At 49.6% G+C, this 26,292-nt stretch overlaps 1 protein-coding gene across 25 annotated transcripts in view; it reads right to left on the bottom strand.

Moving 5' to 3' along the window:
• Positions 1 to 26,292, bottom strand: part of SNX19 (sorting nexin 19) — a 133,388-nt gene that overhangs the window by 96,684 nt on the left and 10,412 nt on the right. For 8 of the 25 annotated variants that reach the window (XR_012651493.1, XR_012651488.1, XR_012651489.1 and 5 more), the window contains exons 9-10: positions 14,231 to 14,415; positions 13,275 to 13,362 (exon numbers count right to left, since the gene is read on the bottom strand). Coding sequence is in view for 8 of the 25 variants with exons in the window: in XM_075034872.1 (XP_074890973.1) it covers positions 13,275 to 13,362; positions 14,231 to 14,415 (273 nt within the window). In the remaining 17 variants the exon portion in view is untranslated. Of the gene's footprint in view, positions 1 to 3,518; positions 12,601 to 13,274; positions 13,363 to 14,230; positions 14,416 to 16,514; positions 17,082 to 21,105; positions 21,222 to 26,292 lie in introns of those variants that run through there. The other 17 variants (XR_012651478.1, XR_012651477.1, XR_012651479.1 and 14 more) reach the window with 14 other exon arrangements.

Genomic DNA, 26,292 nt, shown 5'->3' with positions numbered 1-26,292 from the left:
TCTTATAAATGCTGTAATCCTCAGGGATACAGACCCTTCAGCCCTGTGGGCAGGATATTATCTTCGGCCACGGGGAAGGGCAGATCTGGATGTGAAGCCATGCTTGCTGGCATGTGTCTCTTCCAGACCACTTGTCCATCGGCTTTTCCTAAGAAAAACCGGGCAGAAGCTCGGGTTCACCCTGAAGCAGGGCTGGAAATGGGCTCAAATTTGGGAGGAGTTCCCACCAGGGAGCCGAGCCCTGTCCTGCACAGAGCTCTAGCTCGCAGGGCAGTGTGGTGGGATGGTGGGGTTCACGAGTGTCCCCTCATCCACGCTGGCTTTCCCTTGTCCCTTATGGGCTCTGCGATGGCTGAGACAACAGCACCATCTTGTGTCTCTGCTTGGCCTGGGGAAAAAATTTAAGGGACAGCCCCGAAGCTCCCTCTCGTGGCTTCTGCATCGAGCAGGTCACACCGGGAGCAGAAATATCTGCCAGGAGCAGGTATTTCTCTGCACATCCCTTGACATGCACGGTTGTGAGTAGGTGTGAAGGCAAAGCAGACCTTGCTGCTTGCTTGCTTGTTTCCCAAACCAAAGCATTTCAGAGAAACCACTCCTGGGCACGGCAGGACATGGCACGTTCGTGCCTCGTCTGCCCCCAACTCCATCCACAGCAGCTGGGGTCCACGCGAGGACGTCGTGCAGGCAAAGGTTTATCCTCCGGGCAGGCAAGTCTGGATTTGATAGCTCAGACCTGCTGCCGCAGAGCATGGCACATTATTTCAGGAGCTACCAGGTTTCACTAAATTTGTTCTCCAAAAACCATCTGAAGGGCTGTGGTCCTTCAAAAGATGTTCAAAGCCAAGGGAGGTGTCTCCATCTATGACCTGCTGCTACAGTGCTGGGGCCCGTTAAGCACTAGCCTTACAGGCAATATAACTTAAACTGACAACGAAGTTGGCAGTTCAAGGTTGTTTCAGGAGGATGCTTGCTGCAAACATGCCGTTGGAACGTTGACAGTGGCTGCAAAGGCTTTCAGCACCTGCGGTTTCAAAGCCGGCACTTTTAACCGAATTCGACACAGAGCTGGGGGGGATTTGCTTATATGAAGTTGTCCCTATTCTTTCCCAAGTGATTTCTTCCCCTACTGCAACCACTTTCTAATTTCACATTGTGACGAAATTGGGTCCTTCTTAAGTTTTCCTCCAGAATGATCCAGAGGGCTGACAGATTGCAAAACCTCTTAGTGCCGTCTTATCTGCCAGCGCTTGTACCGCACTCCAGGCTAAATACAGCTGCTGCCGAGCAGAAACGATGAACTTTTTCTTAAGGACATTACAATCTACAGACCAAACGTAAGGAGCTTTTTAAAGGGTATTAGTAGCTTTAGATGCAGCTTTAGCTCCATCTTTGCCACCCGAGAAAGGTAATGACAGAAGTCCTGTTCCCTCACACTAATCTTATACCTGAATGTTTCAGGGTATCTGATCTGCATTCCTCTCTCTCTCACCCACATAATTTTCCCCTCAAGCCACAATAAAGAAGTGCCGTTTTCAATCCTGTTCCCCTCCTTCCCTCCGTGCGATCTCACTTTTTCATTCCTAACCATTGCGCTGTGCAACCGTCCTCAGTCCTTCTGTGTCCTCTGCCTCCCACAAGCACGGGGCCCTCGCCTACGCTGCTCTCCAACGTGACAGAGATACTTCGCTGAGGCTGCCAGCCAGGATCTTACCACGCTTGACTAGCGCAAGCTTAGCATTGCGAGTTAAGCCTGCCTTCCCATGTCCTTTGCCATGCACGCTGAACTTTCCAGGGAATATCGCGCCTGACGGCGTGCCAGCCTTGTTGTTCGCTATCGATGAGATAATGTCTCTTAAATCTGGATCCCTGACACGGGAGTGTTCAACCCCCTTTTGCTTGTGGCTGCATTCCAATTTCAGGACAGAAATGACCAGGAGAAATATGAGAGGTTAGTGACATTCTTGGCTTGGAAATCGTCAGCCTGTCGTGGAAAGGAATGTGATCAAAAAGAGACATCGCTGGTGTTTATTTCCAAGCCCTTGATGTGTGATGCACTTTAATACACGCTGTTCTAATGCAGCTTTTGGGCTTCAGGTGAACCTTGCCGAAGAGGGTGGAACAGGTTATTTTTGTTGGCAGAGCATATTGAGTCAAGAACAGCCCTTAAAAAGGATCACAGTGCATCGTGCCTATTTATACCCTGGACGCCGTTTTCCTCAAGACAGGAGAGCCAAGGGATGGACAGGCCTTGCATCCTGCTTTTCCACGCAGGTGGTGGCAGGAACGTTGCCAAATGCCATTTTGAATGCCTGCCTCAAGGGATAGGGGGATTTTCAGATGCTCCATAGGGGCTGCTTTGGAGATGCACATGAATCTCAGATAAAGCTCTCGAAACAATGTTTTTGTGCTGAAGTGTGTTGAAAATGACAGCCATAAGCTAGTTTATTAGAATTCGCTTGCACGGACAAAAGCAAAAGCTTAATGCAGCTTGATGGAGTGTACGGAGCCCAGAACAGACTTGGTTCAATAAAAGCACATTGCCTTCTGAGATAGTGATGAAGTACACTGCTGGGAAGGCTCTTTAACAGTCAGTCATGCTGGGAAAGCTCTGGTCACTTCGTCTTCATCACTTCGTCACAAAAGGAGCAACAAGAAGCAATCTCCATCCTCTCAGAGTTATTCAATTGTTCCAACAGCCCTTTTTCTAGAGGAGCAACTTCCTCTCCCAAGGCCATATCCAGAGGGGCATGGGAGGTAATCTGTGTGAGAAATAAAGCGTGCTGTTTGTGTGCTAGTGTTTGCAGCGCGTACATGCTGGAGACAAGGGAGGAATCCAAGAATTTTTATTGGCCTAATCAGACAAAAATGTTGACGAGATCCCTACCGGCGCAGGAGCACGCTCCCGTCGCACAAACAAATTCCTCCAGTAGCCCCGACTGTACGGGCGGCAGATAGCATCAGAGCATCTGTCGAGAAGAGGAGATTACCGAGTGCTAATGCTCTAAAAGGCCTCAGTTCCCCCAGCGACTGCAAACATGAGCAAACTAGAGAATATGTTGCAGACAGACCATCCAGCAGCATTTTTGCAACAAACAAGTCACAAGCGCTATCAGCCATCAGATGGAGGGCACTAGCCGTCAGTGGGAAGAAAGCTCAGCTCAGTTAGCTGCGTCAGGAGCAGGGCGTCCTGCCTCCTGTGCCAGCCAGACATGGAAAGGATGAGCCATCAACCTGACAACCTGATCCTAAGTAATACAAGCTCAGCTTCCACGGCTCTTTCTCACCGTCCTATATTGCGATAGCTCCCGAGGCACCCAGAAGCGGCATCAATTCTCCAGGGGACACGGCTCACAGCCGCCCTTATGGCACTGTGCCCATCACCGCCTTGCAGCAATCAAGTGAAGCTATTAAATATCAAGTACTTCCCATGAAGCTGACATTTCTAATCCCCACGCTGCCTTCCCTTTTCACACACTGGTGGCTGGGGCCTTTCCCCACTGCGAGGGGCTTTTCCCCCCCCCCCACTATTTCTCCAGCCTTATTGCTCCCTCCCACTCACAGCTCAGAATTAAAAGACATAATAAAGAGCCCTTGAACCGGAGGGGGAGCGTCTGGTGGGGGAAGAAAAAAAAAAAAGCAGGTCCCTTGTTTGAGCCCGGGATTCATCTGCCTCTCCCCGCGGAGATAAAGAGGCCCTTTCACCCCAGCAACCAGAAGGTTGAAGCTGGATATGTGCTTACCAGCGCGGCCGTGGCTGGGAGCTGCCAGCCTGGGGTCTGACGGCAGTGACATTTCTACCTCAGATTAGACGGTACGGTGCAAAAACGCATTAGAGTTGCTGGGGAGACTGCCCCTTCATAAGGCTGCACGCTTGGGAGCGAGCCGCTGTAGCTATGAAACCGGACCATGGCGTGGCTTCAGCCCCTTTCTGCAGATTAAGGTTAATAAGAGCCTCCCCAGCCCGCCGTGCCCACCGCGTTCTCCCAGCAGAGAGCAGACCGGACGGAGGTGGGAGCCCAGCGCCTCTAATATCCCCACTGGTGAGCGCGCTGTGCCCCTGCTTTTGTTCTCCACTTCTGCCCAGTGATTTTCATTACAAATATCCTCTTATCATGCACGCATGGGGGGAGAAGGGAAGGGGACCGGGCCCACACAAAGAGAAAGAAAAGGCTGCTTGCTAGAAAACCAGTAATTACAGGGCTTGGGCTTTCCTTATGGAGGATTCATACGGATTCGACATGGCAGTGTTTCACACGTACGGCCCCTCCGGGGGCAAGCTCCTGTTCTGATTTCATTATAGGCAAGCTGGGCCGCCAGGGGAACTTTTGCCCTGAAATGAGTTCCCAAAAGGGGACAGTTGCACTTCTTTTATTATTTGCTTTGAAAGCAGTTTCGCTGCGGCTCCCAGAAGCCTCTGCGTTTGCTCGGGCGCACGATGGGAGAGCACAAATGCCATGAGTTGGCTTGTCATTGCAGCTCTGCTGCTGCCCTTAAGTATGGGAAACCTTCTTATACGTGGTCACCACCTATTTTAGCAAAATCTGTATGCGTTGACTCTTCCCTTCAAACATCTCCTAACCCCACGCGTGACTTGTGAAGGCTGTGCTTTCACGGTGCTTATAAAGATAAGCAAATTCTCAGTTTGTCCTTTTACAAGGGAAGTAAAACATCACCCACCTATAAATGGATGTAAGGAAAGCCTTGCAGGACCAAAACTTGACCTTTTGTACTCACTTGCTATAGGTATTGCGTGATTTTCTTCAGTTCAAGCTGAACTGGTTAGCACAGCACCCAGAGCTTTGCAGAGTTAGGATGTCTGCACAGCTCTGGGTCAGGTTACCAACCCCATTTTACAGCTGGGTGAAATGATCGCTCAGAACAACCAGGCCAAGTTCATACTGGAGGTCCAAAAGAAGAGGAAACCAAACTGCCTCCTCCCTGCTCAAAGAGCGTGTTAGCAACAGACACCCCTCCTATTCGCTAACACACGCTTGTATATTGTACACAAATCTGAAAGGGGGCCTGTTTGGGGTAATTTTACACAATTCCTCTGGGGAATGTATCTTGGGGCAAGTTTTTCACCTTCCTTGGTGCTTTGCCAAGAACTCTGGGACATTTGTAGGACACCTCACAGTGGCAGGACTGATGACGAGAGCCAGAAAACTCTGTAGGAAAGATGTTTCTGCCATTAGCGCATGCACTTTTAGGCAAGCTACCCCGATCCTTTGTGCTTTTATGATGTGCACAAGACAAGGACCAGCACATCAATCCACTCTGCAATCTCAGAAGTGAGGTACAATCATTTGATGACAAATACTATGAAATCTGCTGTCATGGACAGAGCCCCATAGTACTACAAGTCACTCCTGTCCCTGAAAGCTCACAAACTCAACATTTACCTGTGTACTTCTAGGTGCCTGGATCCATTATTCTTGGGCCAAATGTGAAGTGCGGAGTTGGACTGTAGCTTAGGTTTCAGGTAACCCCTATCTGCTACTAAAAATGAGTCCCAGGTTTATGGTTTGGCTCCTCGTAAAGGCAGGACCATTTGTAAAACTCAGGTCCAAGCCCGGCATTTGGTTTCCAAACGTGCTGAATTTTGCTTTAGTTCTGTCTCTTAATTCCCATCGTCTTTTCTTTCTCTCCTTATTTACTTGTTAATTTCCATGGGTCTTAATTTCCTGCACCCCGAGCCCCGCTGAGACCAGCCTTTGCCTACATGGGATTGCACGCTACAGCCCTTCCCTCTTCAGGGAAAGGTCAGGAACGGAGGTTTAGTATGCCGAGAAGAAAGGCAGCAGCAGACAGACAGAGAGCACTCATAAAGATCTGGCTGTGAGCCTCTCTGAGAAAATGTCAGGTTGGGGAGGCTATAATAGCTTTAATCTGCAGTACAAGGGGATTAAAAGACTCGTTCTCACAGGACAAAAGAGAAAGGAGCTGAGCGGAAGGAGCGGAACAAGAGGAGAATGAAGGCTGCAAGGGGAGGAAGGGAGAAAGTTAAAGAGCTCAACTATAAAGAGCATCGGGATTTTAAGAGCTCCGTCTTCTAACGTAATAAATGTGAAGTGGCCTGCATGGAAAAGGGGCTTTAGCCAATGGCTTTGCTTTTGCTTTTTCACACTAAGCACACACACTTCAGCCTTCTTCAATCAAGGCAACTTGTTATGTTTGGCTTTGTTGATTTTCAGGGGCAAAGGAGTAGGGGGGGGAAACAGAAGGTTAATGAGGCTCTGCCAGATGCGACACTCCAGAGAAGCAGTGGGCATTATATTTTTTAAACAGTGGTTTACGGTCTTTGATCCTCACCCCTGCTGTCCCTCTTCCAGCATGTCCCTCAAACCCTCCTTGTCCTCAAGGGCCGTGGAAGAGCAAAGGGGCCTGGGAACAGGAAGGAAGTACGGCAAATTGCGGGACGCTCTCCTCAAGTACTGCTTGAGCAACCTTTTCAGCTGCTCAGCGAGGCCAGGAGATGAAGTGAGCGTAATTGAAAGGGTAAGAAAAGAAGGCAACTTTAAATACTTTTCAAAGGGGAAAAAACAACCCAATGCATCAATTGCAGGAGATGTAAGGGCCACCAAGCCACCAACACAGACAAGCGAGCTGCGCTCCAAAAGGGAAACCAGGTACTCAAAGCCAGCTTCTAGCATTGCTCACCTACTGCAGGAAACAGAGTTTCTTAGGACTGGATGCTAACCTCGAATCAAGGCAGGACTGCCCCGCTAGATTAGCAGGGAGGTTTGGACATATTTACATTAGGACACTGCCAATGTTCTCCCTGAAGACAAGAGGTCTCTTCCCCCACCTGGAAGCAAGGACATACTTTAGCTTTCAAAAATCTTTGAAGAAATGGCAACATGGGAAGGTAAGGCAACCACCCAGGAGTCCTGTGTTTCCTCCCATTAACACACTCACCAGCCTAAGGCACTCTGAGAAGAGAGAAGCGGGTTTCTAGCAGTCCACTGGGTTAAACAGGACTGAACCACTTGCTCTGATCTTTTATGTTATCCAGCCTCTCAGCTCAGCGGGAAAGATGCTCCAGGACACCACCAGGCAGTCAGATGTCTAAGGCAGGTTCTCTCGACTATTTTAGCAGCTCAGCATAGTGCTGGGGTCTGGCTAGTGCTCTGTGCACAAGTTGTACTCAGAGGGAAAAAAATAAGACTTTGTAACATAATAAGCAAGTTCCAGACAGGAATTAGAGTATAGCATATCCAGTGGAGACAGGGGGCTGGAGTGGCATTAAGGTAGGAAGAATATAATTACCTGAACTGGACTGCGGCCAGGATAATGGTATTAATTTATTTCAAGGAAGCCAGAAGTGCCAAAACCTGGATTTTACATTTAAATCCAGAAGATGGCAAATCACAGCATCCTGATTCCATTCTTCCAACTTTCAGCTGGAAGGAGAGGTCTCCTGATAGGTTTTAACCCCTAATGCCTACCGCCTGTGGCCACAATGGGAAAGCTCACCCTCAGCTTCATTTGGGAAGCCACCCCAGCGCAAAGCCCTGTAGCTAACAATGCTCTGCTACAACGCACACATCACCGAGGCAATGCCTGCACCTTGTGGTACAGACAAAACATCACCCCATTCCTTCTATCTCGCCCGCAGGCAATAAAGCCACACTCAGTCACAAATATAGTCACAAGCAAGCTCTCTCGAGCATAGCCCCTAGTTCGATCTGCTATTAATTACCCACTGTTCTGCAGAGATAAATGCTTAATCCTCTGGCTGTTGACACTGGAAATAGACCAATCTACCCTGGGGTGGATATTATACAGGGGAACTTGGCTTCAGCTATGATCCCCACATCATGTGCTGTACAAATGTTCACTGGCTTGTAGGTAATGGATTTCATAGGGTGTATGGGATCTTTCCATGGCAGAGCTAATCCAGAATAATACATGACTCAATCATTCATTGTATCAGGTTTTTCTTCCTCCCTCTATTTTTTTTCTTCGACGTCATATTTCAAATTTCATGTGGAATTTCTCATTTTCATTCTCTATTTCCTTATAGCTTACCAGCTTTCCTCCTCCAGGACCGATATCATGGTGAACTTCCTAAGCAGCAGTGCCCAAGGGATGTGGAGATGGGTCTGCACAATCCCTGCTTCTCTGAATCTCTTTCACTTTCTTCCAGGAGAAAGGCCAAAGATCTCCACATCACTTCTCCAGTTTCACACTCACTGGAAAGCCTAAATCAAGAAGTTCGCTTGTCAGGAAGAAGGAAGCCATGCTGATGCTACCAGAGATGGGAAAACTGTTCCTATTTCTGACCAAGCTGCTAAGAACTTTGGTCTTTCCCATGTCTGAGCAGTCCCACTGATGCTACTGTGTGCCAGGAGGGCAAACCACTGTCTCAGACCCACTGCCACCAGCCATGCTGCCCTAGCCAGGCATTTTGGGACCCCTGGGGAGATGTCTGCTCCCCCCTTCCCACTCCCACCTGGGCTTTCTTGCCTCTCCTCTACCTGCTCTGCTCTTCCCTTCCCAAGGGCTGTCTCACAGGCCATTACTTGGCAAAGGTGAATTTTAAACCCAAACTCAGAAACAAGTTTGAAACAGAGTATTATTGTACACAGAGTCAGAACATAAGTCACAAGTACTTGGGAGCACCGGTTTGCTCCCCATTTAACAACAAAATAGGTTTTCAAGACAGTGCTCTTCTACACAGACTTGAACGGCTGCACCCACAAATAGCTGATACAAGGGCTTGAATACAGGAAATACAACAGGTAGTCAGTGCATGGTGGCACTCTTTTTCTTCCCCTGAAAACAGTCAACAAACCAAGCTCTGGCTCAACACAACTACTATTTAGCTTACAGTGGTGCCTTGAAGCTCTGTACCACCGCACTCTGTGTTGTACATACACATGAGCAGCCCCTGCTTCCAGGGAGCTTGCAGTCTAACTAACCAATGCTGGGGGAAACTGAGGCAGGGAGAAATGAAATGCTTTCCTTGATGCCACATAGTCAGCGAGCGGTGGGCTGGAAGCAGATAGCATGTGTCCAATAGGACCTAGAGAGCTGAGCACCCACCTGAACCGTGTACTACTCTATACCTAATATGACAGAAGCCTGCAACTTTTTCTTGAGATCAAATCTGGCCGGTCTCGCCACCCTCTCTTTAGCAAGAGGTGGCTAGAGCCATCTGCACAAATTCCTGCAGAAAAAGGGAGCTTGCTGGGAGTACGACACACACAGACTGAGTTTAAAGTTTTTCTGTTGGCCTTGTTTGTTTTACCAAAGCAGTATTTCTAGTCTTAGTCTAATGGAAATAAACTTTCAGCCCACCTGAATGCAGAAGTTTGCCTTTGTCACTGTCATATTCAATTTAATCTGAAAAATATAGTGAGGCAAAGAACTGGCGTTAGAAAAAAGCTGAACTTTTTCTTGGATTTTGTATTCCTTAACAAGAAGGTACAGAGAGGAGCTACTTGTTCCTACACTGTTCCTGGGCAGCTTCACCTTGGCTGTGGGAATGGACTAAGATCTATGAAGGAGAAAATGGGAGTTTGAAGCCTAGCCAGTAAGAGCATGAGAAAGGGCTCTGGCAACCCTGGTTTCTGTTTTCCTTGCTCTAAGAAAAGACAGGGGGTTCTAGTGATTAAAACAAAGATCTTGCAATCCAAACTGCTGGGGTTTGTTGCCGACTCTGCTGCTGACTTCAGAGCGTATGCAAGTAAACCTACTTCATCTCTCTCTGCCCCAGCTTCTCCCATGTAAACTCAGAGGAGATGTTGCTGCTTCGCCACATGAGCAAGTCTGCAAAACGCAGGCTTCGAGCCTTCTGCGTGAAAGGTGCAGAGGACACGCAGACCAAGCAGTTGTCTGGTACAACCACAAATCATTGTTGCACCGTCCCAGAAAAGTGCCGGCTCTCAAGCTATGCTCCTTGGAGCCTGCCAGCAGAAATCACAAATTATTTCCATCAGGAGGATTGAATATTGAGTCATTTGCATAATTTCAGAGATCAGGGTTAATGGCAGGGATGCTAGGGCCTCCCGGCAAAGGAGAAATGTAAGCTCGTCCTTCCAACGCCACATTCAGTGTCTGTAAGGACTGTGCTAGACTTTTGCCCTCATGTGGAGCTGGCAGTGCATAGTTTGCAGTACATCTCTGAATGATCCTTTTCAGCAAACAGTCTCTTAGTGATATCGCTAATCAATAGCAGACTACAATCTTGGAGCTCCAAGCCCATAAAATTAATAAGGAAGCAATAGCAAGCAAGCACACCAAGAGCATCTGGGAAGACACCAAGCACAACAGGGCTATGCTACATCATCCCTGGCTGGTGGCTCCTTCTCCTGCTGCCTTCTCCCACTCCTCAGGACAGCTGATAGAGTAAATGGAGATCGTAGAAAAAGAAGGGAAACAGGAGCATGGCAGTGAAGGAGAGGGTGAAGTGGCTGCTCCAAGCAGATATTGTGCTTAAGGATATATAGGAGTCCTGCTTCTCAACCTGCTGCTTAGCCATTTGGGATTATCCCATATGGAGCATTCTCCAACCCTTTGCCTCATCTACTCTTAAGCTACTTAATGCACATGCTCCCTCTTTTTCCAAGCAGGTGGCAAGTCTACCATCTCAAAAGTGTCACTGCTGAGAAACGGCTCTGATAAGCGATGCAAAACTGCTTTGCTTCATTACATTGGATTCTGCCTAGTCTTGGGATGTCCTTGGAGCTCCCTAAAAATATACTTGCTGGCAGCAAGCTAATCCTTCCCTGTATTTTTACACAATACATGCACACAAACAACAGAAGCATAAAGAAGCACACACCACCGTGTGTCCACTATTAAGCAGGTGCCTCTGGAAAGAGCAGCGTCTCTGCTTTCAGTAGTACGTGTGTTGGAGTTACATGACATTCTCTCCAAAAATGCCACACAGTATCCAGCTCCAAGAAACAGCAGGCTACATGAAACGCACCGTTTGGTACTGTAACACGGAAACCAGCCATGATCCTGCATGCTTCCCTCTTGCAAAGTCTCCTCTTCTAAGCACTTTAATCTGTAGAGAACACAAGGAGCAGCGTCCCCTTGATCAGCAAAGTCCAGCACTGGTCAGTTCATATTTCTCCCAGGAAATGCACCAAAACAGGTCACCAAACTAGTCTACTGGTGCATATTCTCCGTGTACATGTTCTCTGTGTCCATTTGCCCTGTCACAAACCTGACAGCCGGGCAGCATAAGCTTGCAAAACCACTCAAGTCTTGGATGACCCGGAAAAGCAGCTGCCAAATTGACATGCCATTCTGTGCTGGGTGGCACTGGACATCATGACCTGACAAGCTTTCTAGAGCCCTCTGCACACAGCTGTTGCAATAGCAGTCACAGTAAACCAAACCACAGTGACATAGCAATCCACAACAGAGCTAAGGTGGTGCTCTCAAGCCCATCGCTGTGGTCTAACCCGCTGTCTATGACACACGTCCAGTATTCCTCCTGGGCTCGGATGTGCTCACTCCTCTTCCAGAGCTTGCTGTGACAAGCACTTTTGTGTGGGAGCTGATTTACTTGCTGTGTGTCACATGTGGGTCAGCTCCTTTTCTCCTGTGCCTTCCAGGTGACAGCCTCTGGGACTAAAACGTGACTCAGCAGGCAAAATACATGGTAATCCTGAAGTCCAGCTAAGCTACTATTCCTCTTTAGCCTGGGGACAGTTCTCTTTTCCAGGACCACAGTCTACCCTGCTTGCATCCTGCTGTTCAGGCAGCAGAATATGCCAGAACGAGACCATATCAGAGCAGTGGCAGCAGGAGGCCCCTTATCTTTGTCCCTAAGGCAGGACAGCAGCTTTGATTTCTGCACTGCTTTCAACCTCCCAGTTACCTCCCAGGCAGTGGGGATGGGTGCCTGACGCTGACTTCAGGGCTATCAACACATCTCCACTCTCCACTCTCTCCCCGTCTTCCTTCTGGTAAAATGGATCGTGCAGTGTAGGCACAGGGCAGGCTGCTTAGAGAGCAGGGACAGCATTTGGTCCTCCCTTCACCTGTCCTGGAGAAGTATCTATCAACAAGATACCACCACATCAAGTCTCTGCATGCCAATGCCAGGTGGAGCCTGAGGCCACAAAAGCAAACCTTATGTGCTGTCTACCTTTAGATGTTAGAGATGTTCAGAAATGTGGGGCAAGACAGCAGGGTTTGTGGGCAGCCTGCATATCCTTCTCAGACTGTCCAGCTCAGCAGAGGTCAGGCATCTTCATTCCAGGCTCTCCATCAGGTCAGCAATGGAACAGATGCTACACAGCAGAAAAGCATCTTCAGCCCCTGCCACTGGATTTAATCCATCACCCAGCCAAAACAGAGAAGCCTGGAAGCAGCCGCATTTAGCACTGGCTAGAAAAATTCTTTACAAGAAGCTCCCAGACATGTTCAGTAAACACTGAAAATCAAATCATCTCATGCCTGTGGCTGCTTCTCTCCTCCACTGCTGGCTACACCAGCCCTGGTTAATGTCCTGAAATGCCTGCTTTGTCCAGGCCACTAGAGGCAGACGACGCGACAGCTGCGGTCTCAAGCTCATCGCTGGAGCCCTTCAGAACCAAGAACTCCAGCAGAATGTCCAAGAGGCAGAAAACCAGGTGCCTGAAATGGAGAGAAGACAAAGCTTAGGCTGGTCAGGGCACAGCAGAGCTGGGAGATTGGCTCCAGACACGCAAAAGCCAAAGCTCACACAAGGAAGAAGTATTCTGACAGCCATCGGGGAAAGACAAAAGATCTTGTACCCTAGAACAAATCTTTCAAGGGATGGTTCAGGTTTTTTTCCACCCCCCAAACCAGTGGGTGTTTGAAGGTGCTGAGCAGCACAGAAAACACAAATGCATCTCCTGGAGCAAGGTGGCACATGCATTTCTCTGCGCTTAATCACAAAAACATTGCTTTCCAAATGCACAGTGATGGGTATCCAGAAAAACACTATCTACACATATATGCAGCTCCCTAAACTCCTCTAAAAACAACAAACTAAACCAGGATTCATCTTTTTTCCTCTGACAGTCCCCTGACATCCACGAACTAAGCAGGCCCAACAACATAATTAACAAGACTGGCTCAATGATCACCAGCCAGACCGAGGTCCTAGACATGCACCTTCATAATAAGCCAGCCAGATGCCCTTTGATAGTATAAGCCTATGATAATTAGCCAGGTAAGTTCTGTGCCAAGAAGCTGGCAGCGTGAATCTCATGGTGAAGCCCTGACGGTAACTTACAGGCCCCACAGCAAAGGCTATCAGGGTAATGAGACTATAGTCCATGTACCTGTTTATCACAGGCCGGCCCAGGGACTCCAGTACCAGGTTCCAGCTCATCCGACATTTACTGGTTCCAAGGATTTCTTGGATCACATCTGTCAACATCAGAGACAAAGCTTTAGGAACTGCACATTTCCACAGTAGTAAAACAGGGTCAGATCTTCTGCTGGTCGGTACTAAATCAAAGATTGTGATGGTGCTCTGAGCTTGAGGCATCTCATGCCCAACATTACCACGACTGAAAACAGCCAGGGACAGGACTGAATGCCAGAAAAGCATTCCAGCCTGGAAGGGCATATACTGGTAGTGCTTTTTCATCCCCAAAGGAGAGTAAGGGCCCCTTACACTGCAGCAAGGAGTTAAAAGTTCAGACTGCACTCACATGGATTTCAGACTGCACTCACATGGATTAGGCAGCAGCTGCTTTAATGCCAAAGGTCCCCGTGTCAAACTTCAAGAGAGGGAAATCCAGCGCAGCTGGGCTCATGATTTCAGTCCAGTGGAAAAGCCACTTTTCAGAGTGAGAAGCCAAAGGCTTTGCCTTACGACTCTTCTCAGCAATGGTACCCTTTGGCAACAGGTGGAAGCACAGCGTGGCGCTGGCTTTCCTGAGCCCTACCTCGTCTGAGGTGGCTCAGCGAGAACTACACCATCAGCACTAAGCACAGAATATGTGGCCGCTCTGCTTCTGGGTATCACCAAGACACATGTCCTTTCTCTCTGAGCTGTGCTGCTCCTCAAATGGTTATGCAAACTATCTAGAACTGGGAAGCTGTGGTTTTTGCTTGCAGGAAACCATTCAAACCTCAAAGGTCATGAACATTTCCCACTGCCTTGGCATGAGCAGGCTCCATCTCTGTGTTTAACCACATTTCCAGAGATGCCAATGCACTGGAGGGTTCCCTAGCCACCCGTACTGCTCCTTTCTCAAGGGCAGCTAACGTGTCCCTGGGGCACACTTACAAGGCAAGATGCCCATCAGGCTCTGCAGGGCCTGCTCTGCTGCTGCTTTCTTCTGTTCCTCTGTCCTGGCTGGTTTAGGCACTGCTGGCAAAACTCCTCCAGGCCAGATGGATTCCTGTAGCAACTGGAGGTACTGGACCCAACGCTGGGTGCAGGTCAGGTTAACCACCTGGACTTCCAGCCACCTGTGGGCACAGGGAGAGAGAGAAAGAGGTCAGGAAAAGTCAGGAAAAGGCTTGGCACCAACTCAGAAGCTTTCCTCCAATCAGAGGCCCTGGAGAGAAACATCAGCTTGCTGGGTTAAGTTAACATGCAGCTTCCAAGTCTATACATTAAACGTTTTCACAAGTATTAATTAGGTGAGTTTCCCCATGCACCAGAAGTAGGTATATGATACCCATCTTATAGACAGAAACACTAATACAAAGTCACAGTGGAAAAGCAAAAGCCAGGAAAACCTCAATTGCCCTGCTGCCTGCAGGAAACCAAATGAGTAACTGGTCCCTAAAGGGAGCATGGCTAAGGGATCTGACTGGCCTTAACCTCCTAAGTTATGTCCATGAACAAGCAGATGACAGAGCTGAGACAGCTAGGAGAAGCACCAGAATTGGTGTTTTAACTCAAAAACAACTGCTGTGACTGACTGGAAGGACATGAGCATGGTCTGGCAACCTCTGCTCCTCTCATCAGTCCTTCTGCTACCTAGAGTCAAGGGTGTCTTGCCTGGAGACCAAAACACATGCTCCCAGGATGGCAAGGCACAAATATCCTGCTGCTCCCCTGCTGTCCAACTCTGCTCCATCCACTGGTGGCAGGCAATGAAATCATCGCCGCTCCCATCCAAAACCCCAAGTTGCACATCTATTAAAAGGAAAGTTAGGTACCTGCCAACAAAACCGCTGGTCGACTGTGCCCTTTATACGGTAACAACCTGCAAATCCTGAGGCCGCGGGAATGCCGCTCCACATAAGGACTCAGAGATGTTTGCAGCCTGCACGGGGGAGATGTGTCCACACCACCCAAGTGCTGGCCAGGGAAAGTTTCTAAATCAATCATGCAGACCCTATTTCCCAGACGTGAAGTCACTTCCCCGTGTAATAGCAAAAGCCACAGCCGTCAGTCAAAACTCGCCAGTGCTTAAAATCATTCTCCCTGGAATAAGGAGAGGTCAGCAGAAAAATCCCTGACGCCACAGAGGCCAACAGGAGGGTCCCCATCGATTTAGCAAGACCGGGACTCGGTGGTACGGCACCAACGGCAATGGGCCGCTGACGCCGTCCTCATCAGTGGGAGGCTCCAGAGCAAAGAGGGGAGCGTCAGTATGGGCTTGGGGTAGGGAAAAGGCTTGCTATTTCACCAGTACTTCAAGAGTCCCAGAGGAGAGGAGTCCACAAGCAGGGCCAGGAGACCCGTTCCTCTTGGCAGCTGGCGTTCGTGCTTGCAATTCCGTCACCACTACGCCCCGGCAGCTCATAGTACATCCAAGAGCATGGGCCCTGCCAAGGCAAACTTTATTTAACCTGCGCTCTGCCAGACTGTCTGCATTCTTTTCAGGCGAGGCATTCGGGCCAAGGGCGTCCTTCCCCACGCAACCAGGACAACGCGAGTGGAGAGTTGGCAATAGCAACACCTAAAGGTACCCAGGGGCAAAGGAACGGCAGGTAGCCATCATCGGGGCCAGGGCTGCAACACGATGCTCCCTTCTTCAGCACGAAACGAGGTGCCAAGCTACAGGTTTTGAAGGATGGACACCTAGGAAATGCCAGCTGCAAAAGCAAACACCATTAAAAAAAACCTGAAAAAGCACCTTGGTGCAGCAGTAAGGCCTGTTATGTCTCAGAGCAAGGTCTAACTGGAGCATGGGCAATGCTCCCGGTGATCCCAGTAATGGCACTGGAAAGGAGGAGACACAGATGTGGTGGGTTGACCCTGGCTGGATGCCAGGTGCCCACCAAAGCCGTTCTATCACTCCCCCATCCTCAGCTGGACAGGGGAGAGAAAATATAACAAAGGGCTCATGGGTCAAGATAAGGATAGGAGAGATCACTCAACCAATTACCGTCACGGGCAAAACAGACTCAACTTGGGGAAAAAACCACTTAATTTATTGCCAATCAACCAGAGTAGGGTAATGAGAAATAAACCCAAATCTCAAAATACCTTCCCTCCACCCCTCCCTTCTTCCTGGGCACAATTTCACTCCCAGATTCTGTACCTACCCCCACAGCGGCGCAGGGGGACAGGGAATGGGGGTTACGGTCAGTTCATCACATGTTGTCTCTACCACTTCATCCTCTTCAGGGGAAGGACTCATCACACTCTTCCCCTGCTCCAGCGTGGGGTCCCTCCCACAGGAGACAGTCCTCCACGAACTTCTCCAATGTCTGTCCTTCCCATGGGCTGCAGTTCTTCATGAACTGCTCCAGCGTGGGTCCCTTCCACGGCATGCTGTCCTTCAGGAGCACACTGCTCCAACGTGGGTCCCCCACAGGGTCACAAGTCCTGCCAGAAAACTTCCTCTGTAGGCTCCTGTCTCCACAGATCCGCAAGTCCTGCCAGGAGCCTGCTCCAGTGCGGGCTTCCCATGGGGTCACAGCCTCCTTCGGAAACCCACCTGCTCTGGTGTGGGGTCCTCCCCGGGCTGCAGGTGGAGATCTGCTCCACTGTGGACCTCCATGGGCTGCAGGGGGACAGCCTGCCTCACCGTGGTCTTCCCCACAGGCTGCAGGGGAATGTCCGCTCCAGCACCTGGAACACCTCCTGCCCCTCCTTCTGCACTGACCTTGGTGTCTGCAGGGTTGTTTCTCTTACACGTTCTCGCTCCTCTCTCCAGCTGCCGTTTCTGTGCCTGCTGCAAATTTTTTTCCTTCTTAAATATGTTACCACAGAGGCGCTACCACTATCGCTGATTGGCTTGGCCTTGGCCACTGTCAGGTCCGTCTTAGAGCCGGCTGGCATTGGCTCTGTTGGACACAGGGGAAGCTTCCAGCAGCTTCTCACAGAAGCCACCCCTGTAACCGCCCCCCCCCCCCCCCCCCCCGCTACCAAAACCTTGCCACACAAATGCAATACAACGGCCTTTATGCTCAGCCTCACCAGGGACCCCAATACTGTTGTTGCTACAAGATAGTGCCAGAGATCCAAAACGTAGCTTCTACTTGTCTTAGAGGACAAAATGTCACAGCACAGTCTTGCCTGGGAAAAGGCCACGTTTGAAATACAATTGCTTAAAAGGGTTTTTATCTCCAGCTATCAGCAGAGTTTAACACCATGGATCATGTTAAACCCTCCAGCCATCCCCAACCAAATTAAAGTGTTAAACTGTGGCTCCTCTAGGGGCAAGAGTTTTCATTAACATGGTTCTTCATTAACATGTTTTCTTATACAACGTGCTTTCCTAATTGAGAAAACATTTGACAAGCAACAGAAGTTCAGAGACTTGGGGACAGACCTGCAAACAGTACAACCCTGCATCTAGGGAGATCAGACTGAACATTGACTTGAAATTCATCTCAGCAATAGTCACTTACCATCCTTTAAAAGGTTGCAGAAAGCAAATAACAAGCTTTCTTTTTCTTAGGAATGTTCCTAAAATAGCAAAAAATCAAGCAAATACTGGGCAGAGTGAAAGCTGAACTTAGAGAAGACAGCATGCATTTCCAGACAGCTCAAGAGCGGACTGAGAACTGACGAATGCTGGAAGGCCCCGTACAAACAACTTACCATTTCTAGCTCATTTATTTCCACAAAGCCACCAGAACTAGGCAATGAGGCCTAGAAGTAACACCTATAAATCTGGTCACATGTGCACACACCGCGTTTATGCAAGTGCTTACAGTTCTTAGTTCCCACAGCTGCAAAACACCATAGATGTTTTTTTTACTTAGTCTGGCAGCTCACTGCCTTCCACTTTGGACAGCAAGGAGCAGGATCTGAGAGCAGCTCCGTCAGTTTTGCCCCACCTGCGCCGATGTGTGCTACAGTTCCATGCAAGCTCCTGAGAAGAGGCCAACTTGCCCCATCGCATGGTGCTCAGACAGCAGGATACTCACTGCTAGGAAAGGGGGAAGAGGCACCCAAACCCACAAAGTATACAAAAAAAAAAAAGAAAAAAAAAAGAAAAAAAAAGAAGAAACTAGACAGGAAAGGGAACAAGAAAGAAGGAAGAGAAGCCAAAGCTGGGTGCAAATGGAAGGAAGACTAAAGTCACTGTGCTCTGAGGTCCCTTTCACCCATCTATTAGCGTGTGGACCCATTCCAAAAGCACTAGGAAGAAAGGAACTGTCAAGACTGGTCCATCTGGCTCAGCACCCTCCCTGGGAGAGCACCTGATGCTCTCAGACACTTTGAAAGAAAATATCAAAACAGACTAACCTGCCACGAAGAGTTTTCCTTCCTGCTCTCAACCTGAACCTGTTAAAAGTCACCACCAATGCCCACTTTGGGGGGATGCACACTGCATTTGCAGAACACACACAGGGGCATGCACGAGCAACAGTTATTAAATGGTGAGAAGCAAAGTAACTCCTCAGTTCTCACAATTGTAGTTGCACCTCAGGGAGGGTCACACCAAGCTTTATTGAAAAATCCTACCTGAGCAAAACCCAGATTTCTATGGCAAATTGACCTTTCCATCAGGCAGATTTGCTGCACCAGGATCAGGATTAACAGCTCACACTTCTCACACTGGAACTCCAAATATGTGCTGGTCCAAAGCTGGCCTTCGCCAGCAGATCACAGATGATTTTTCGTACTATTAAAGGTCTAAGCATTTAAGACCCATGTGCCACATCAAAAGCACCCACACGCCTGCTCCCAGGTAGAAATAAATCCAGCAAGAAATACAAATAGACCTATCTTTTTTTTTTTTTTGATGGCTGATGAGTTACTATTTCCGTTCTGCTATTTCATGAAGAAATAGCCTTAATAAGAAAGAAAGAAAAACAAATCCATCACCAAACCATCTCCTTACACTTCAGTTGAGACCAGAAATAGATAGAAAGTGACCTCCTGGGCTCAGACGTTCAAAATGCTTTGATAATGCCCAGTGCAAAGAGACAGACTGCAAAGGCTACGAAGTCCTGGACATTAGTCTGGAGGTGCATAACTTGCCCATGTTGTAAGGGTCCTCTGTTTGAAATAGCTGCTGATGGAGGAATGAAACGGCTGCTAAAAAAGAGCTGATTTAATGCCATGGCTTAAGCTGGAACTCCAAGGTCAGCTGAAGGGACTCATTAAGATAGGAATGGGCAGAAATGCCCTGGGAATGAGAAACAAGGCCTGGGGGGTACATACCTTGGCCCTCCTCCGGCACCTAGAAGCAACAAGGGCTGCTAAGATGAACAGCCTATGGTAAAGACAGACTAAGAGTTAGGAACAGGCAAAACACAGTGTACGAACTTGGTTTTACCTGGCTCGTGTGAGCTGGATGCACTCACTTAAGTGGACTACCCGGGGGGTTCACCTGCAGACAGAGAGAGCTCAACTCAGCAAGTAAAGGTTGGACAGATTGGATTTGCTTAGTCTGGAAAAGAAAGACGGGCCGAGAACGGACAAAAAGATCTTGTACTCTCCAAATTTACAAATGGCTGCTAGAAGCTGGTAAACCTCTGCTTTTCTCATCCATCAAGGTTAGGGTAAGAATTGTTAAGTTCACTTGAGCCAAGGAATGGTTAAGTTAACTATGCTGATTGTAATTAAAATCTGCAGCAATAGCAATTGTGATTTCCCCAAAACTGGGGATTTTAAGGATTTAGAGAAACACAAACGGGAGGCCATGTTAGGAAGAAGACAAAGATGAGAAAGCCTCTACTAGTCTGCTTTAGCTGTATAAATACAAATAGGTCTATAAATATACATGAGCTGTGCATAACAGTAGCAAGTCCAGCTCAACATCTACTACTTTCCACCCCAGAACAAGGCCTCCGTTTCCCTGAGGTCAGTTAACACAGCATGGTTAACCAGAAGCTCAAAAAAGGCCCGTGAGACCAAGGCAGTGAAAAAGATTTAAGAAAAAGACAACATCTGGAAACGTGCAAGGCATTCAAGCATCTGACTCATGAAATCAAGAAAGGCTGGTACTTAAATCACCAGACCATCCCTCCCTTCACAGTACTTGTCCCCCAGATTCCTCCCTAAATTGTGCCTCAAACCACAAGAATACCCTTAACTCAAGGGCTCAGAAAGAGCAACATTTCAATGCTTTGACTGTAAAACATTTCTGAGCAAAGCTTGTAAAACTGAAGAAACAGCTGCAGCGGCCACAGTTAGAAGAATGGAAAAACACAAATGGAGAGCTTTCGCCCCCAGGCTCGGCTTTTAGCACCTGCTACTTGAGCCCACGTCCACCTTCTCCACACAGCCGCCAGCAGAAACACGTGCAGCCGACTGCTGGCATGCTCGGCTCAAACACCTTCAAAGCAAACCCACGCTTGTTCAGGCCATCAGTAAACCCTTCGCAGAGGAAGGAAACAGGAAAGAAAAGAAAAGAAAAAAAGCCCTCCATAAATCAAAGAATACAAAGCATCCTGAGCCCTTTTAAACTTCTGGCCAAACACACACATGCAAAAAGTAAACTATCCTTCTCGCCTTACTGGAAATGTTCCTCTCCTGCTGCCCTATAAAAAGTTTACAGTTGTATATGCTATGAACGATACGTCCTGTACCCCTGCCCGAGCACACGGTAATGAAGTGTTTGACCAGTGAGGCAGTGGTCCTGTGTCCAAGTGCCTTCCCCTTGAACAGAGTGTCTTGCCAGCCTCGCACCTCCCAAGCACAGTTCCCCTGAGGGCAGCTGCACCGAAGAAAGCAAGAAACAAATCAAGCTGCAAGGAGTTCACGCTGGTAGCATTTCCATCTGACATGATTAGACTTACCCACGCCAGTGCCTTGACAGCGTAGGACAGTGGGATTTTTCTACCTGCTTGACCCACGCAGTGAGAGGTGGACCTGGCAGAAGCCCTGTGAGAAGTGGGTATGCAGGACTTTTTTGCTGTGGGGCAGAGGAGGAAAAACAGATCATACCCTACCGCCTGTAGGCATGAAACCACACTTCAGTGTTGGGATTTGGGGCACTGCTCTCTGACGCTTTATGTACTGCTCCCTCCAAAACACACCTGCCGCAAAAAGAAATTGTGTAAACACACAGGGCTCCAACTCCAATGTTTTCTCCCCCCCCGGGTGAATTAACCTAGCTGCTCTGTTTTTCGCTTTTCTCAAGTTAGATCTCCCTGAGACGCCGTGGGGCTCAGGAAAGGGGGAGAAAGCTACGTGATTAAGAAAAAAATCATCCTCAAACCCCCTTGATTTTTAACAAAGCATCCCGGCTTTCGATAACATCTTCATCAAGTATTTATTGAGCCAATTAAGCTCTCAGCGGTGCCCCAGGGAGAGGCCAGGCTGTCTCAGCCAGGTCCTGCTCAGAGCAGATTGCTTCATTAGCCCACTTCAGAATCAAAATACAGAAAAACACCATTAACCCTTCACAAGCCAGGGAAAACTAAAGCCAACGAGGAGACATTTCCTCTCAGTCCTTTTCTTCTTTGCCTGTTCTACTTGAAATAGGAAGTTGGTTTTTTTTATTTATTTCAAAATCTAGGAAAAAAGTTGGCATGTATCTAATTGCTGAAACAGAATCGAAAGAAAAAGAGAGAGATGCAGTTAAAATAATGTTGCAATTGTTATCAAAGCACAGAGTGCTTGCTTCATTCTAGTGGCTGTTTTTGGAAGAATGCTGCTTCTAGAAAGGAAAAAAAATTTGTTTGGGACAGAGATTCAAAGCCAGATCCAAAATTTCCAGGTGCTTGGAGACAACTGAATCAAGGCCCATTTCCAAGTTGATTTTTATTTACTTTACATGCACACACAAAGACACACACAGTCCCGAAGATCGCTTTTGCTGACATACCATAGGCCTGTGATTTCTACCGCTCCTTGCAGCTACAGTACAAATAGCCAAATCCAGAGATGAGGAGGAAGGTGCCATAAGGTTGATTCCTTTATATACAAACTCTGTTGCTGGCTTTTAGGCTGGGGTGCACATTTGAACCGCTGTGGGAGGGACAGGACCTTTGCTGCCATGTACCTCAGCCTGCCAGCACAGCCCCTCAAAGCACAGTTGCAAAGTTCTTCAATAAACGTGCCTAAATCAACTCTCATGGGGTAACAAGCCAGAACAGCGAATGGATTTAGTTGCCCCAGCTGCACTGACGTTGCAGCGTTTTGGCAGCTTGTTTCTGCCAGCAAAAATCAGAGGTGCTGCCCAAGCCCGGAGTGGTAAGCTACCTGCCAGCTACAAAGCCAAAGGAAAGTGGGTGCAACCGCACTGGGAAACAGCTTTAGCACAAACCTTCCCGGCTTCTCCTAGCACCTGAAGAGCACGAGTCAACCCTTGGCTTTAATGTCTTTTTCAGAGATAACGCAGGGAAGGAACGGGGAGGCTCTGCAGCAAATGCCTGCCCACGCACAGCCACATCCCACCCCAGGATAGCCCCTATGCTGGGTGACACATGTACAGCCCAGCTTTGTGCTGACCCCCGGTGCAACCTGGCACCGCGATGAGGTCTAGCTCACCGTTTTGGCTGTCGCACATGGACCCTGCGGGGCTCCAGACAGCCAGGGCTGGCCAGAATTGCTTGCCCATGGGCAGCATGTTCCAAGCACGCCTGGGGTTGCAGGTGCTTGGCTGCCCAAGCAGGCAGGTTTACTCAGGGACATTTAAGAGGGTCAGGCAACACTACATGCCGGTGGCACTTTCAAGTCAAGAGGATCAAGGAGGCTGCCAAGGGTCTTTGTTTTTGCCAGTCCTGTTGGCACAGAGATCAAGGAAGAAAGAAGCGAAAAACCAAAAAAACCCCAAACCCACCCAGCAAGCAACTCCCTGAAGCTATGAGCTCCTTGACCCACAGCAGCAGTTGCACAAGTGCCCACGACACCTGGCCTGGAATCGACAGACTCCGGCACGCAGCCCTGAAGCCAAGATGACAGCAAGAAGGTGAGGGCAGCCCGGGGTTGTGCACGGGGGTAACCCCCAGTAACAGCCCACCCGAACCCATCTTGTGCAATGGTCGGGCACCGTGCCACATCCACGCTGAAGGAAGGATGGGAGACGTGCCGCGAGAGCAAGCTGCAGCACCCTTTGGACTGGCACAGATGTTCAGACTGCCGAAGGGACCCCAGGCTTGGCTGCAAGGACCCTTGGCCGTCCCAGTAAGGACCTTTGTCAATCACAGGCCATGGATATCGGTCTGAGAAGTTCTCACTTGGTAGGTCTGGAAACTGAGTGAGCCCTCAGTGGGAGGGCTAATGAAACCAGCCACACTGCTGAACAACCCCTCAACACATACAACGAAGCAGGGATGGAGTGGGACACAAAACCTGACAGCATGGAGAGCCAGGAGGCCCTGTTGCTGATGGTGGTTTTTACCTCTGCAGGGAGCGACCTCCATAGCAGCCAGCTCTGAGACTGCTTCAGGGGCCAAGGAGACACATCCTGCTCCCCCCAGCCTTGCATCTCCCGACAAATGTGCACTGAATGTGCAGGACAGCATTGGAAAGGACAAAATCTGGAATAAACCACAGCCCTGCAGGCTCCAGCTGCCTGCACAGGCTGCAGCCCTGCTCGTGTCAACCACATCCTCCCTGTACCCACCCTGGAGTGTGGCATCGGCTTCCTCCATGTGCCATAGCCATACCTTGCCCAGATCATTTCCATAGGCAAGCAGGGCTGCCGGCATCGAGGCATTTGCTCTTCACACCGCAACCTAGCCAAACTGTTTATCCAAACCCTAGCAGACTGAACCCTCCTGCTAAAATCTAGGCTGCAACAAAGAATTCAGATGCTCCAGACCTACTGCTGATAGGATGAAGGCTATTATGCCTCTGTGGCCTTGCCCAGCTCTTGACCTCCAGCAACGCTATGCAAGATCTAGCACCTCAAATCAAAGACAACCCCTTGCTGCTACAGCCTTCCTAGGACCACTCAGCCCCAGTTTAGTGTATTCAAAACCTGTCCTGTGTGCTGCCCGGGTGCTCCTTCTCTCCTCTGATCCCACCCCAGGGCTCAGTGCCCCTCACCACCGCACCCAAGAGCCAGGCTCCCTGCAAGACCACAGCCTAAAACTCAGCTCCAGGGTGGATCTGAGCTCAGACGGAATTTCCTTTCCCATGGTACTTCAGCAGTGGCTGAAGCCCTACAAGGAGAACAAGCAAAAGCTAGCCAGATTCACAAAGGCAACCAAAGCTAGAAGAACTTGCAAGAAATCGCTCTCATAAAAGCCTGACAGTCATTTGTCATCAGTCTCAAAGCATCACTGGCTCTCCCTCTACATCTCACACAGTCTGGAACATCACCTCCCCAAATCCACCCGCTTTGCCGAGGAATGATGGGACAGGGGACAAAGCCTGGAGGAGCACCAGAGTGACCCAAAGTAAACAGCAAGCCAAGCAGTGCTGAGCTCCCGGCTAAGGCAGGGATGATTTGCATTTATTTTAACTCATGCTCAGTGGAACATGACACCATCAAAGCTGCCTGCGTAGTTCCACGCGCTCCCTTATATACACACAGGCGCTTCCGAGCCCCGGCACGGACTCTGTGCCCCAGCCCCGCTCAGGTTACAGGGTGCAGACAGCTGGGGTGTGCCGAGACACCTTCCCTCCGCTCAGTGGTTTGCACTGCCGCAGCTTTCTGTTGTGATGCATGGGAAGGTGCTAGGAAGAGCATACAGACCTGGATCTGCACCTAAAATACTCCCAGGTCCATCCCTGGGATCCTGGCACTCTGCTGGGGCTCCCCTCCAGAAGGGGAAGCAGATGCGGTCCTGAGAGAACCCCAGCAGCGGCTGAAGGGCACGATGAGCTGGTACCCGGTGGCTGTCACCCCGGCTCCACGGCTGCCCCCGGCTCGTCGCGGCACTGGCAGACCCCTGACCTAGTGACCATCGTGCCGTCGGGGACAGACCGAGGGCAGGGCGCAGGGTCACAGCCATGGCGCGGTTCGCGTGCTTGCCATGTATTTTTAACGCTTCTTTGACTCACAAGGCTCTAAAAAGCACAGGGATTCTCCAAATGCTTTTTAGCTCTTCCACCAAACATCTCCGGAGCCCAGAATAGCCCCATCTACTCCCCTTTGCAAACAGGTCCCTGTTGCAGCCTCCCTATGAAAGAGATGAGATCTGCGTTTCCAGCCCATGGGAGAGAAGTGAGAGCCAGACAGAGAAGGGGTGCGGAGCCGGAGCAGGGCAGCGGATTTGTTTACAGGCACAGACCCAGCACGCAGAGAGGCTGCTGGAAGCAATCCTCGGCCCCGGGGTCGTCCCCGCTCCCAGCGAGCCTCCTGGCCCCTTTGCCTCCCCTCTACCCGCCTCTCCTTTCGGCTCCGAAAAAGGATCACTCCCTGTTACATAACGGGATGAGCGCCACACAAATGCGGGCTTGCACACACAACTTCTTTTACTTAACGATACCTTTTTCGGTCATACAGCCTTCCTCTCCCCAGCTGCCATTAAACTGACAGTCAGGGGAGACGGATAGTGCCTGGCTCCAGCTATTTCAGCTATGGAGAAGAGGGGAAAGAGGAGTGTGGTGGGATGCTCCATGCACAGAATGGCGAATGGAGCAGGGTAGGGAGGTCCCATAATCAGCAACAGTGTGGTCACAGCAATCACTCGATGTCACCGCAGGGGATACTGTGGGCACCGCAAGCCCAAGGGAGAAAGTCCCCAAAGGAGAGGGGGTTTGGCTCTCTGGAGAAGCTGGACCTTGTTCTTGGTGTTTCTCTGTTGATTATTCTGCTCTGGCACAAGGCACACTTGGTGCAGAGTGGTAGCAATGCCCACAAAGGCAGCTGCGAGAAGGCTGCAGGAGCAGCACGCTACTCACCAAATACATGCTGGCAGAGGAATAACCAGCAGCAACCCGTCCTAACACCCAAAACACTGCTAGGACACCTCCGTTCCACCACCCACCACCCAACCCAGCCACTGATGGGAAGAGAGAAGGACCTCATCTCTTGAAGGGATGCCGCCTACTCGTACTTTATGACCGGCAATGGTTCGAGACAGGAT

This window comes from Buteo buteo, chromosome 9 (assembly GCF_964188355.1).
Source record: "Buteo buteo chromosome 9, bButBut1.hap1.1, whole genome shotgun sequence".
Lineage (NCBI taxonomy): Eukaryota > Metazoa > Chordata > Aves > Accipitriformes > Accipitridae > Buteo > Buteo buteo.
This window is presented reverse-complemented; position numbering and strand designations above follow the sequence as displayed.